Here is a 15016-nt window from a genome sequence, read left to right as displayed (position 1 = left end):
ATACTTATTTTCATGTATGAGCCTTCATGACTTCTATTCGATAAAAACTGCAAGGAGTTAAAATAATAGCATCGATAAAGTTCTGAAAATACAACTAATCCCTATTATATGCTTCATTGAGGATAAAAAAATGAATACAAAGCAGACAAAACAATTGAAAGAAAGCCTACACACACACTATCCCCATATGCAAGTTTTTATTATCCAGTAATTTCTTAGAAACAAAGGGCTAATTCATGTGCTTTCTTATAGTTATACTCAAATTCGCTGTAAATGAACAAAGCAATGGTCGGTGATACACAAATCGGCCCTCCATGGTACATGAACAGTTACTCCATGAAAAACTTGTAAGTTGCTTCACTAGCATGACCCATTAATTCACTACCATGTGGCCGCCGAGCCGCTGAGACCAGAATCTAGTTCGACATTTTATTGACCAATGTGAAGGTATTTTAGGGTATAAAACTCAAAATGAAAAGAATCCAATCAAAATAGAACCTTAATTCCACCAAAAAGCAGGGTACATCATATGGAAAACAGGATTGTACTGGTAAATTAAGGACTGAAAGAGTTGAGTCCGCCCACTTCCATGATAAATACCACTAAACTGGACTGTTAACTATTCAAAATAGGACGACAAGAAATTCTCCAACTACTGTATTTAACAGATGGTTCAAATGTTGCTATAGTTTGATATCGTCTTCCACATGGGGCACTAAGTAAAAAAAAAACTGTGTCCTTTACTTTAAAGGCCACCCAAACAAAAACACTTCTCCAAAGTTTGGGTTCCCCTCTACAGGGGCGGCAGAGGCCCACCATTTAGTCAAACTGATTGTGAACCATTGGGCCCACCTAGTAGACATAAGTCCAAGTCCAATTCTTTTACTTCCAGTGAACATTAATTCTGCCAATTTGACTAGCGAATAATTACGGGGTTCTTACTGGCAAGTTTGCGGGCTTCTCCCGAACACTTGGGGGTGCCGCGCCTAGGCGCCATTTTGTGTGCCCCGGGTGCAATAAGATGCGCCTCATGCGCATTGAAGATCAAAAATTTGTCAAAATGCGGGCTTCTCCCGAACACTTTCGAACTCTGATTTTCGCAAAGTTTGAATCGTTAGAAAACTTGTTGAGTCTACTTTTTAACCTATGTAGTTCGGATCCAATATTGTTTGTATACCAAATGATATGACTATTTTACCCTTAGTGAGTCGAAAAGCAAATCGTTCCAGTAACTAACGTTGGCATCACCTTTATTTTAAAATGGATAAAGAGCTGTTATATATCGATAAAGAGGGTTTTTAAAGTACTAAAAGATAGTAGAATCCAGACATAAAAATAAGTCTTTGGTTGAGAGTTTAGTTTAGTTTAGTTTTGGTAGTAGGTGGAGAGAGAAATAGAGTAATGATTGAAGATATGGGTAATGATTGGAGAGAGATAGAGAGAGATGTGAAAGTAATAATTGAAAAAATAGGGTAATGATTGGAGAAAGTAGTAGGGTAATGATTGGAAAACAAAACTAAAATTAAACTAAAATGGCAAACGAACAAAGCCCCCGGAAGTTTTAGTTTATGAAAAATTGGTAGAAAACAGACCACTAAAAAGATCATGGGAGCACCACCACCCCTCTGCCACCAACAATGTTGCCGTTACACAATCCTTCCACCACCATGATCAGTTGACCACCTACACCACCTTCACTTCACGACCTCTACCACCACACTTCCACTCTGCGATAATGGTGGCCTACTGTTATGATCTCAAAACATTGTAAAATATCTCAATAGTTAAGAAATGTATCTAACTTCTTGTTCTTCTCATCCCAAGAAACAACCCCACAAGACACTCATAATACATCTAATTTTTTTGTTATTAAGTCTATATTATCCACTACCTAGTGAGTTGAGATTAGCAAAAATGATATACATAAATTAAAAACTATAATGAATAACCAGAAAAAGCATTTGAACAACTCATAGTTGCCTCTATTGTTGTTCATTTCTTCTTCACTCGATTCCTATTCTTTTTTTAGCATGAGATAGTGGAATCCACCACCCAAATGTGGAAATTGATGGACTACATGCCTGCAATTCATGTGCTATAGGATTCAGGAAATATTCACCATCCATTATTTCATTTGCTTTTTTATTGCATGTCACTATTTGAGAAGTTATGATCGAAGGTGTGTGAAAAAATCCTAGTAATTCTTTGCGGCCAGGAGTATATATATTTTAAAAATCCTAGTAATTCTTTGCGGCCAGGAGTATATATATTTTAGTTTCTTTGAAAGTTTCCATTTAACCAAAAAAATCCGTGCTGTTTGCGTGTCTCCACTCTATTCACCGGAACAAATTTTAGTTTGGATACTGACTTATTATGTACTAGCGAATGCCCGTGCCTGAAGGCACGGCGCAACACATTTTGAAAAAAACTAAATCGAATTGCCATTTTCAGGCACGGCGCGACACATTTTGGAAAAAACAAAATCGAATTGCCATTTTTCTGGAATTTACCACCCCACCGATAAAGACAAAATCTCCTATAAGTCATTTTCTTAAATAAACTTCCAATAGGGTCCATTTATTCAAATTATGTACCATGAGAGTGAAAAAAGTACCCCACTTGATTCCACCGGGCTCTCCCTTGAGACTGCATGACGGTAAAAATCATAACATTGCCTATTAAAAAAGAACTACCAATGACAAACATGTTCTATTAACCATTCTCCTTCCCATTTTGATGCCAATGACCATAGCAAGAAGTAACTAATTACACGCAATAAGACTAAAACAAACACATGCCCATTTTAGTTACACTTCAAAGGGGACATGACCAAGTCTATTATTTTTTGGTATGTACACAAATAACATGAACCGCATAAAGGCCGCATTGCCTCTCACATTCAGCCGCTACAATGTTAGCTGCAAGAAGATTTCCCTTTTGGAAATCACAATTGAGTGTTTCATATTAACAAATGACAGGAACCGCATAAAGGCCGCATTGCCTCTCACATTCAGCCACTACAATGTTAGCTGCAAGAAGATTTCCCTTTTGGAAATCACAATTGAATGTTTCATATTAACACCACCATTGAGTCTCGCCAACATAATCCAGAACATCAGTCACTTAATTAATTTGTTCCCCTATTGTGGAGTGTGATTCATAGAGCTCTTACGACAAATCTGACAATTCTCAATCAGATTCCTATGAGGGCAATGAGGAACTGGATTTTCTTTGGTTAGATTCACTACTTGCAGCAAATCCATCTCCATTTCTACTTGAGTCTCTCCTTGTCCGAGGATGCACTCCTGAATTCCATGCTCCTTTGTCATCCATAAGCACACCACCAAAGCCAACAACTTCTTGATTACCCTTGGAGCATTGCAAGTACTCAATTTCACGTTGAACCACAATATGCAATTATTGGAATGTAGAATCACCAGTTTTTCAAAAAGCATTTTTTAAGTGCCATCAAAAAGGGCAGCCTCATAGCCAATATACCTATACATGCCTTCCCCATTCGAAACCTTCCATATCTCCACATCTGAAAAATAAAATACGTTGAACTACATTATGCAATTAAGTTCAGAACTTGAGAAATGATTTATTCACACCTGAAACAATTAAAACCAAATCAAAATTTTGCCCAAATGAAATTGGACACATTAAGAACTTGAGAAATGATTTATTCTATTTCTTCGTCCATTTCAAGTTTTCTCATATGGGCACATTAAGTTTTTGAGTAACTCAGTTAATACTCTCTCGAAACAAATAGCCTCTTCAATTCACACAACTATTCAACCCAATGGTCATTACAAAGGCCATTATGCATGCCACACTTGATACTAATGCTGGAAGGCAAGGTATTCAAAAGGGATTAAATAAAGCAGAGAAACTATCAGTAAAACTCCTCAGTAAAAGCCAATAACAAACCAAATAAATTTCTGAAGGCCCATAATTCTTTTTGTTAATTGTTCATGATAGTGAACTAAAAGCCATGTAAAGAATAAAAAGAAGGAATGGGCCTTATCTTAATTATTCAGTTTTCATCTATACACCATGAATGCAAAGTTTAACAAAAACATGAATTCTACTTATGAAGATTAAAAATCATGTTAGAAACCCAACTTAAGGATTGACCAAAAGAATAAGAAAGGTACTGAATGAGTACACGTTTTTACCCCTGGTTGTTATCGTTGCCGTGATTTCACTAGAGGAGATGGAGGATAGAAAATAAGAGGGGCCGAATCACTCCATGGTGGTGATGGGATGATGTCGGTGGTCATCGGTGGACGGGCCTACTGCTACAAGGGGAGGTTCTTTGTCTTTGATCAGGGGCAAGGTGAGCGGTGGTGTGGGTGGAGGATGGGGGAGACGTGTGTTAAAAAGTCGCTTCCTGCACGAAAGATAAAATTTTGGGTTCAATGTAGAAATCATCCATCTACAAATCTATCACAAAATGAATGAAGGAGAACCAATTTCAATACATGAACCACATATTTGATATGCATATCTAAATGTGGTCATAGTTTTCAGCTTTTAACATTTCTCATCCATAAAAATCGCAAAAACTGCATCATTGAAAAATAGTTTTGAGGCTCATGTCATGGAACTAAATTGGTATTGCCATCACAACTTTCGCCACTAATCACATCCTAACAACCACGAAACAAAAACATTTTGCTCCCAAAAGAATCAATTTGCTCTCCATTATCTTGGCGTTCTTTCATATAGGCTTTTTAACAAACACTACATATGCATCTTTTCCAGACCCACACGGCTTACCAATCTGAACATGAAAATAACTTATCAAGCACGCAAGTATGAAACAATGGCTACTAAGTAGTCAGTCAAGTTCCACAAATCAGAACAGTATGAATTTTAGAATGCATTATGAATTTTCAACAGTATCAACAGTTTGATTTATAGCATGCACTATGAATTTTAGAATTTTAGAAATGCAGTTCAAGATAGATGGTTGAGAGAGAGGCGTAAAACCTTTGCTCCGATCACCGATGAAGGGTCACCCACTCATTGAAATGCAGTTCCCTTTGATGGTTTCCCACAACTGAATCACAATACCAAGGATTTAGACAAATGAAATCAAACATGAAGCAAGAATTGAACTCCATAAATAAATGATGATGAGAGGAAAAAATCGTAGTACTTGCTCCGTTTGGTGCAAACACTCAGACTCGCCATCGAAAATCCACACCGCACACCTCTGGGCTTAAACAATTGCTGCTAAAGAAACAACCACTTGGCCGCTGCTGCTGCCGGAGAACTCCCTCCGCCGCCGCCTACTAATCATGACTGAAGTGGAACTGATTGTCCGCCTTTTGATTAAGTACAGTATACGTGAATGTTTTTTCCAATCCACAAAACTCATAACATCATCAAAACTAAAGGAGTAAAGGGCCTAATTTATCCAATGAGCACCTAGGACTTTCCGACAGATCACCACATCGTAAAAGAATAGTACCTGAAAAGAGAATAATAACAAAAGAAAATTTTAAATTAGGCCCACGACACCACATGAGATTTTTGATAAAAAAAAATTTGACATAACAAAATATAAGAAAGGGAAAAATCACCGATATGGAAGTTTTAACTGGCTTTGAGCACAAAATTCATAACACTATTCGTGGAAAAAAAATCAAGCATCAACCATAGGTGGAGCTTTTAATCTAATTCCTCACCATCCCTAAGCTCACCATGGTTCGCCCAATGCCTGAAACAAATCACTTAATGGTTTTGCTTCCCCCAACTCATCCCTACTAACACACCCATAGCCAAATCCAAGTTTTTGAAGCTTTAAGTTTTAAAAAATAAGCTGCTCGAATCAAATGACTCGATAATGGCCTTTACACTATAAAGACAAATAAGTATCAATACATATCTATAGATAAATGTACCCCTTTTGCTGGCGGAATGCCAACCTGAAGTTCTGATGTTGACCGCCGACACTTTTGTCAACCCTTCGTTCCTTTTGAAAACCCATTACTCTGCAGTTTGCAGCCGCAGTTTTTTTAAACAGGTTAAAAGCCAAATTCGAAAACCAAATTCAAATCCAAGATAAAAACCCTAATCTGGAATTCCAATAATGCTAACCAGGTTTAGTAATTTACCTTAGATCAATTGAACTCGAAAATAATGCGTGGGTGGATTTGCTCTTTCCGGTTTGGGAATATTTTGGCTTACTTGAATACATGGTGGTAGATGAGGCAGTCGGAAAAATAAGAGCTGCCACCCAGTAGATCAGAAGATGGAAGGTACAGAGAGAGAGAGAGAGAGAGAGAGCACCTTACGGAGGAGTACTTCATTGGTGTCTGAACTGTAGCAATCGGAGGTGTCGAGGAAGGTGATGCTGCTCTTGATCGCGCGCCGGTCGGTGGTGGCTTGCCGCACCAGTCGGTGGAGCTAGGAGAGCGATCGAAGAGAGGGAGACAGAAGGAGGGTGAGGTATGGGAATACGGTTAGGGTTTCACAGAATGTCTGCGTTTCTACGTTTCAAATTTTGGAAATCTAATCCTAGTTTTACCAAAATGCCATTTATGATAACTCTTGGATGGATCAAATATTTACAAAAATGCCATAGTAGAATGAAGGGTAGAGATTTATGTAGACATGAGGATAAATCTAGAGCGTTGGTTGTCTTTTGGATTCAAACACAGCTCTGTTTTATTATATAGATTTTCTGACTGAAACTTTAGAGGATAAGTACATTGAAATTTTTCTGCTCATTAGAAATTTGTTTCTCATATGCAGTTGGTGGGGCGATTCTGTTTTGGTTGAGCTTGTCCAAAACTGATGTGCAGATTTCCGTGAGCCATGAATTTCTAAAATAGAGAAGCTCTTGAGTTACAAAGCATACTTGTTAGTTTCTATAAGTAAATTACTTTCAAGTTCTTCTGATCCAAGCTACCAAGGCTTTGGAGTCAAGAAGATTCATTTATTTATTTACCTTCCTTTGATAGATGTCAAGTCTCAAATTCGAGACCTTGGTGAAGTACTTGGAACAAGCACCCAACGAACAGGGCCAGTTTGCAAGTTCGAAGATTCCTTTATAGAGAACGTGAATTTTCATGCTTCAGTAACTTGAAAAGTGTAATTTCGTTGTATTTGTTCTATTTGAGGGCATACTTTTGTTATAAAGCAACCCCAGAACTTAGTCCTGATTCATCTTCTAGCATAGATGTTTAGAGAGGTATATCTAGATTGGGTTAAAGCCCATGATTTTGGAGGAGAACAAATTCCTGCAACTGGCATAAACACCATTGCAGAATTGCTCTTTGACATGCTAAGAAATACCGAAATTTTCATATATTAGCAGTGCTACGGTGTACTGACACAGATCCAAGCAGAGAAGTTTCTTGGATTGACAGAATACCAACAGAAACGATTTTGGAAACCAAGGAAAATTTGTCGAGCTTCGTCCTCCCCAAAGGGCTAGACAAGGAAAACATCAGAGCTCCAAACGAAGAATCAATGATTTGCGTACGTCTAACATAGTTGAACTTGACCTTACATTGTTTCAACTTGCTTCAATGCTCTACTGTATGCACTTGGAGATTTCATCCGTCACGGTCTTCCTCAACAAAATAAGTGCTAAGGTAGCTTTGAATTAACGCTCGATTGTGAACCTTCTCTCGACCCTCATCATAAATAACATCTCCTTTCCAGTATTGCATCTTTCTCGAAATGTGATAGACTCGATCTAGTGTTTTTTCTACCATTACGCGATTGTAATGGTTAAGAAGTGTAACATCCCAATGCTCATTCCATATTCATGGGCTAGAAGTTTCAATGGGAATATAATGGACTACCCCTTATCATCAAATAACTTGGGCTTAACCGCATAAGTATTTTTGGGTATGTTGTTTAGACTCCGAAAGAGCATTGGGCAGTAGATCTTGGGTCGTCGCAGGAACAAAAAAAATCGTAGTTCCTTGCCTGTCGATAGAGGGTGTAAACAAAAAAAATCGGCACTTCCCATCTCATTCTCCGTCCTAATTCCAAAGTACTGGTAATCTCATCTATTATCCCATGGACCGCACATGTCCCTCAATCTCCATTTTTATTTCCATCTGTTTCGAACTTTTTTCAAATTAATTCGACAATCAAACGTGTCCTATATAATATGTAATCCCATCGGGCTAGAAGTTATGTCTAATAGCTCGGCCCCATAGGATAATTTAATGTCATACTTCGCGGGAGAATATATCCTATGCATGTTGAATCGAAATAGAAAAGAAATTTAACCAAATACCGAATGCGGTCTGTGTAACCAAATCTATGCAAGAATAGTTTGTTGTCTACATTTCCTCTTCCCGTTTGTCTCCCCTTCATTGCGGCATTACTACCACATTACCTTGTGTTTGCTGATAGAATATACAGCCTGTACTTCAAGGTGGTCTCCTTTGGATAAACCTCAAGATCATTAATAAAAATACATAATCAACATTATGTATGTGTGAAAGGAATGTGTTGTTACAAATTATCTCAAAGGTCTAAATTAAGTATTCGAAATTGGATCCAACAATTAATGTTGATAAAGTTCAACATTTTCTCCTATCTGCAATCTCGTCTTGCATGTGAAGATGTAAATATACGCAGATAGAGCGGAAAAATTTTTCGACCAAGGGAGTAGAGTGAAAAGAGTACGACCGGGAGAAGCACGTTTCAAACAGAGAATTAAAAATGCAAACAGAGAGATTTGAATCCTAACCTCTCCAACCAGAGTCTGATACTGTCAAGTCACAAATACTTATCCTAAAAGCTTATGTTGTTTGGAAGCATAATGTTGTTTTCTATTGACCAGTAAATATATTAATTTAGATACTAACTTATAATTAAGAATTTTCTGACCGAACTTTTGAGGCAAACTGCAATGACATTTTTCTGCTTATGAGAATTTTGTTTCTTAGAATTCAGATTGATGGGAAATTCTGTTTACACATGAATTGAGAGAAACTTAACTATTATTGGATCATATGCAATAACATTTAAAAAAAAATTCTCCTGAGGAGCACCCCTCAGAGCTCCACTCCCTTTGTTATCTCTCATGCACCCTCACCGGTCACCACAAGTCTCACTTTAAGTGAATCCTGATGATAAAATGGTTGGAGAGCCCTATGAACCTTGTGGACACTCTTACAGAATGAACGAGTATCCTAGAAGTAGGGATGTGTGCATCAAATGGAGATTATGTTTCTGAAGTGACGTCACTTGATTTTACTATTGCGATCATTTTAAACTATTTTGTGAGATTGGTTGTGGTTAAAAACCTATCCAAACCTGATGAGCAGATTTTCCGTGAGCCATGAAATTTTCCCAGATCAGCAGTGCTACGGAGTCATGACAAAAATCTGAACAGAGATGTGTCCTGGAATGCCAGAATACTACCAAAAACTATTTCAGAAATATTTTTTTTGATCGGCAAAAGAAAATTTTACTAATCCCCCAAAGATTAAAATGACAAGGGCAATTGGAAAGATTTCGGAAATACCACCAGAACGGTTTTGGAAACCAAGAAAAATTTGGAGCTCTAAAATAGAACCGATGATACTGCTTACTTAGCACTAAGCGGTCTAACATAGTTGAATGAGACTCTGTTTTCTTTTCAACTTGCTTCAGTGCTCCAATATATGCATGCACTTGGAAATTTCATCCCTCAGCCATCTTCCTCAACGAAATTTAAGCGCGCTAAAGTAGCCTTGAACGCACGATTGTGGACCTTCCTTGTAAGACCGATTGAAGGAATATTGAATTCTCTGTCACAATCAATAATGTCTCCTTTGCGTGGCACTGCCTCTGTTTAGAGAGGTGATAGACCCGATCTATTGGTTTTTTCACATTACACGTACAATTATGATGGTGAAGAAGTGCAATATCCCAATGTTCAACTTGGGCTTAACTGCTAAGTATTTTTGGCTATGTTGTTAATGACTTGCAAAAGATTATCGGGTCAGCAAATGGCGGGTCATTGAAAGATCGAAGAGCATAATTTGTGGCTAGCAAGTGAATGAGCTCATCGACGAATTTGCACGATTTTGCAAGCCGAAGTGGACAAATTTAAATCCTTTCTGCTCCTACGGTTCTAGTTCAAAATTCACGAGTTCTAGTTCAAAATTCACGATAGTTACCACTTCCTTATATTGTTTAACTCGTCTTCAATTAGAAGAGAAGTTGAGGTTAGCCTGGAGGGCAAGCTAATTGATGGACCAAAGCACATCACGAAACGAGTCAAAATGCACGCATTTGACTGTCATACATGCTTTTGTTATGTCAATTTCTCTATATTTTTGGGGATGTATTAAGTCGTTTCCATTATTGTACGTTGGCAAAACCGATTGTACAAAGTTTGACATTAAGAAATGTCAAGGAATTGCGAACAAGAAGTGCCAATGAGCATAGTGCGCCAGCCAGAAGAAAGACCTCTGTTGCGCCTGGGGCGCACATCAAATGCGCCTCAATCAAGGGGGAAAAACCTGGTCGCGCCTGGGCGCACGCGAATTGCACCTGAGGTGCATTGGCGCATCAACTTACAATTCCTACAAGAGATGTGAATTTTTTTGATATACATAGAGATCAGTCATGAGATTAAGGATAGTGACTCAGAATTGGATCAAACATTTACAAAAGCAATCTAATTCAACCATTTAAAAGCCCTCGTTCAAGCAAACAGCCAGTGACTCTAATGTCCTATGCACCATTTCAACAGCAATTATAACATCATTGTTCCTTTTATCTATAACTGGATGCCTGAGCGAGTTTGCGTGCAACTCGACTAATTCCGGGACCCTGAAGTTAACGACCGGACAAATGGTTAAAACCACAGAAAATTTTACGAGCTTCTCTTATTAAGCATGACAGAAGAGTGATGTCGCTTACTTCTCATTGTACTATATCTAATGTAGTTGAATTAGACCGTACCTTGTTTCCAACTTGCTTCAATGCTCTAGCGGACTTGGAAAACTTCATTCAATGCCTTCTTTTTGACTGAAATGTTATCTTTAAGGTAGGTTTGAACACTCGATTTTGGACCTTCCGTTCGTATGGACGATTGAAGGAGTATCACGTTCTCCCTCATCGGTAATATCTCGTTCGCTAATACTTCATCCGTCTAAAAACGTGATAGACTCGTCTAGTCTTCTTTTTCTACCATTTTTCATGAATTTTGATTGTCAAGAAGTGTAATATCCCGATGTTTGCTCCATATTAATTAATGGGTTCAAAGTTTCCATGATTGTGCATAATTTGTCAAAGCCGATTGCAAGAAGTTTAACATTATTTTGGAAGCTTAGAAGTCTCAAGGAATGGCGAACAAGAAGTCCCAAATGACAAGAACGCACAAGATGAACGATTTAGGTAGAATTAACAAAGTGCGCCCGGGGCGCAGCGTAAATGCACCTGAGGCGCAGCACATCAAGAGAGAAAACCTCTATGCGCCTGGGCCGCAACTTAAATGCGCCTGAGGCGCATGTGATGTAGTAAATAGTTTTAATTCATTTTCTCTGGGATTGCAATCGAAAAGTGTGAGAGGCCACATATAAAGTTGACGAATCGTGCCTAGAATACATCAAAGATGATCCGTGCGAATCAAAACTGACAGAAGGTCTTGCACATTTTCCTTCATCATCAACAAGTCTCGTGCAACGTTGCACGAGTATTCAAGCAACCCGATAGACCTCCTCGAGAGCTTCTTCCACCAGTACTCCATTTCGGTGTTGGACAAGGGCTTGTTGGGTAATCGGAGAGTGGATGAGTTCTTCGACACAATTGTACAACTCCGCGAGCCCTACCAACCCAGTTCTGATAGTCTCTCCACTTGTTGGAATCACGGACGAAACTAATCAACTTTGCCAGGTTTTAAGCTTGTTTAGTTCAACATCAAATTTTTGTATTTTGAGAGTGTAATCTAGAAGGCAAGCTAATAGACCTTTCAGTGCACTTGTTAAAAAATAAGTTTCCATGGCCTCTTCAATGTGTGAAATCCTCCTCCTCCTCCTCCTCCTCCTTCTCTCTCTCTCTCTCTCTCTCTCTCTCTCTCTCTCTCCCCAACAACCGGCAATCTCTGATGCTTTAGTTTAATGACAGATTACTTAAATGGTAATTACTCCTCAATTGCTAACAGAGGGTACATGCCTAATAGCTGTGTGTTGTCGCATTGCCTCCTCTCTAAACAAGAACACTCACCCTCTGAAATATTTTACTTTTCACTGAAATTTAGGCATAAACTAATTGGTTTCTAATAGCCTGGCAATGCATGCATGTTCTCTAACAATTAACCATGCAGAGGAGTAGGTGGACATGAGACCCCTACAATTCAACCATTTGGTCCTGAGGCGACTCAAACTCAGAACTGATGGAAGGAGGAGGGTTTTAACCTGGCTACCTCAACCACTTGAACTACCACCCAGGTTGTATCACTACTAATTAGATGCATAGACATGAACCTTCGGTGCCTACTGGTAATATCTTTTGGGGCATTGTCTGCTTGGAATGTTGTAGTAGAAGTCAATATACATGCATCGACAAGCATCAAAATCATTGGATCTGACTTCTATGAGACAAAAGAATTTGCCTATACATAAAACAATCTGTACCCTAGGTAAAGTTAGATCTTCGCTTTGTACTTAAGGATTGTTAAATTTACAACCACTGAGGTGTTTGAAAATTAAAGCTAGTAATTAATGCTGCCGAGCAGCTCCTTGCCAAGCGAGTGCATAGCGGTCAATTCGGCTGTTCATCTCGACATGGACGGCTCGGATCGAATCTGAGCACATAAAAATTACATACAAATTTGAACCATCCATTATTCGATTAAGATCCGAGCCCTCTGAGATGAGTGGCCAGATCGGCCGCTCTGCACTACTCTACAGAGAGATGCTTGGCAGCATCAACCAATGTGTAATTAACAGGGTGGATATTTCCTACTCAAGGGTTGTTACGATTTTCAATAATTGAGGTTTTGCTAATAGCTATGTATTATTACCCATACCCAATCCGATCCATATGAATTGAGTTTGTTGGGCCAGAAGTGCCTCCATGGATTTGGTTACACAATGTCACTTCCTGCGACCGCTCTAAAAACATACTTGCGGGTGCGATGTCGAATGTCTTAAAAGACTTAATTGAAACCCTTCCTACCCCCAATTGGTTTTAGGAGCGATGGTGGATAAGCAGTTCGACAAGTGGTATCAAAGCCAGGGAGTCTTCGGTTCGAGTCGCGGGATCGTCATCGTGAGGGAGGGATTATTGGGCCTAGAGTGTCCCCATGGATTTGGTTACACAATATCATTCCTTGCGACCGCTCTAAAAACAGACTTGTGGGTGTGATGTCGAATGCCATAAAGACTTAATTAAAACCCTTCTTACCACCAATTGGTTTTAGGAGCCATGGTGAATAAGCGGTCCGATAGAGTTAAAACCAACCCGCGCGCCCATGAACCCATTACATATATACGTTTATAATTTACCTATTTAATATGCCTAGAGAAGGGTGTAAAAAAAGGAAAAAGTGTGTGTGGCGTTCATGATTTTTTTGTGGTAATAATAATACATTTTGTTGCGGCCAAAGTAATTATGGGTGGATGGTTGACTTTGGTGCGACGGTAGAAAAATGGTGTGGTAATACTACATAATATGATTTTTGCTTTTTTTTAACTCAACCAAATGAGGTCATAGTCTCTTGAGACGGAGATAACATAGTTGATGTCGTTGTACAGTGGGGTGTGGCTGCTGTGGCGATTGAGGTTCCGGCCCCTTCCTCATCGCTCTGGGCAACGCATAGATTCGCCCCCTAATGAGGTTGTACTCTCTTGAGAGAGAGCTAGCAGTTGATGTTGCAGTACGGTAGGGTGTGGCTGCTGTGCTAATTGAGGTTCCGGACTGCCGGTCTTGACTGACGTTTTTGGGGCAACTGAATTTAGGGGTATGGGTCTATTGTAGGTTTTATATTTGTTGGTGTTTTCGTTTCTTCCTGTTTTCTCTTCCATTGTGCGGGCTTCCTTCACCCCTACATGGGTGTCTTGTTAGTTTCGGTAGTCACTTGTCTGGTGTTGCGCAGATTGGAGATATGCTCTATCTGTTTTGCGCATTTGGTTGTGTGAGGTACTAAATGTTATGCGTGGTGTTTAGGCCTCCTTTGTGGTTGCTATATCCCCTCTCTTGGGATAGCTTCCCGTTCTATCTATTTTCTTCGTTATTATCAATGAAGTATCCTATCATCTGAAGAAAAAAACAATGTGTTTGTGTTCTTAAAAAGCCTTTTCTTGCCATTTTGGACTCATTTGGCATGGATTTGGGAGAATTTAGAGTTGGCGGATTTGTGTCCATTCATGAGTTTTTGGGTTAACATTGACACTACTTCCTTAATTTCATAGTGTGTCTGATTATTTTTCTACCAATACTCTTTGTGATGATCTTGATCATTCAACCTCAACCTTTTCAACCTCTACCTAAACGGTATATCTTGAACAAACTTGGAAATGAGATTACTTGGAACCGTATATCTCTCTAACAGCTTAAGTTTAGCTTAAGCTTTTAGATGAGTGATGAGTGATGGTTAACAATCTAATGAGAAGAACATCTGAATCAATAGGAGAAGTACGTCACTCATTTGAAACCAAAGATAATAAGGTAGTCAAGAAGGTTCGCAGATTTTTCTGTCATTTGAGACCAAGTTTTTTACTACACTACAAATAAATCTTGAGAAAAAGAAACAAGTAGAATCTCAGCAGATTTTTCGGTATCCAGCCAGAAGAAGCACTCGCTCATTGATGCAGGGGAAAATACAAGTGAATCGATGGAGGGAGTTCGGCCGAATGACTTTTCAGATAATCGAGTTGTGGATGTGATTTGGTAAGTAGTACAGAAGAGAAAAAAATGAATTTGGATTTCAATGCAGTATACGAATCTTGCGAAGAAGCTACAAACACTTACAAAAATAGGATTCGATCACATTAGCAAATGCTTCACAAAAGTTCAAGATGTACAATATTAGCTTATGTGTTCT

General features: G+C 38.9%; 1 protein-coding gene across 3 annotated transcripts; it reads right to left on the bottom strand.

Annotated features, from left to right (window-relative positions):
- Positions 1–3133: 3133 nt before the first annotated feature.
- On the bottom strand, positions 3134–6441 carry LOC131302507 (uncharacterized). Of its 3 annotated transcripts, XM_058329178.1 has the most exons (4): positions 6126–6441; positions 5913–6002; positions 4179–4393; positions 3134–3541 (listed from the first exon to the last, which is right to left on the bottom strand). In XM_058329178.1, exons 1-3 carry the CDS (start codon positions 6206–6208, stop codon positions 4246–4248), a joined length of 321 nt encoding a protein of 106 aa, XP_058185161.1. In that variant the 5' UTR covers positions 6209–6441; the 3' UTR covers positions 3134–3541; positions 4179–4245. The 3 variants fall into 3 exon arrangements, 1 of the variants encoding a protein (XP_058185161.1); XR_009191763.1 differs by lacking the exon at positions 5913–6002; XR_009191764.1 differs by lacking the exon at positions 5913–6002 and having other exon boundaries at positions 6199–6289.
- Between the last annotated feature and the right edge of the window lie 8575 nt (positions 6442–15016).

The sequence above is a fragment of the Rhododendron vialii genome, chromosome 10a (genome assembly GCF_030253575.1).
Source record: "Rhododendron vialii isolate Sample 1 chromosome 10a, ASM3025357v1".
Classification (NCBI taxonomy): domain Eukaryota; kingdom Viridiplantae; phylum Streptophyta; class Magnoliopsida; order Ericales; family Ericaceae; genus Rhododendron; species Rhododendron vialii.
The sequence above is the reverse complement of the archived record's forward strand: the minus strand, read 5'-3'. Positions and strand labels throughout refer to the sequence as shown.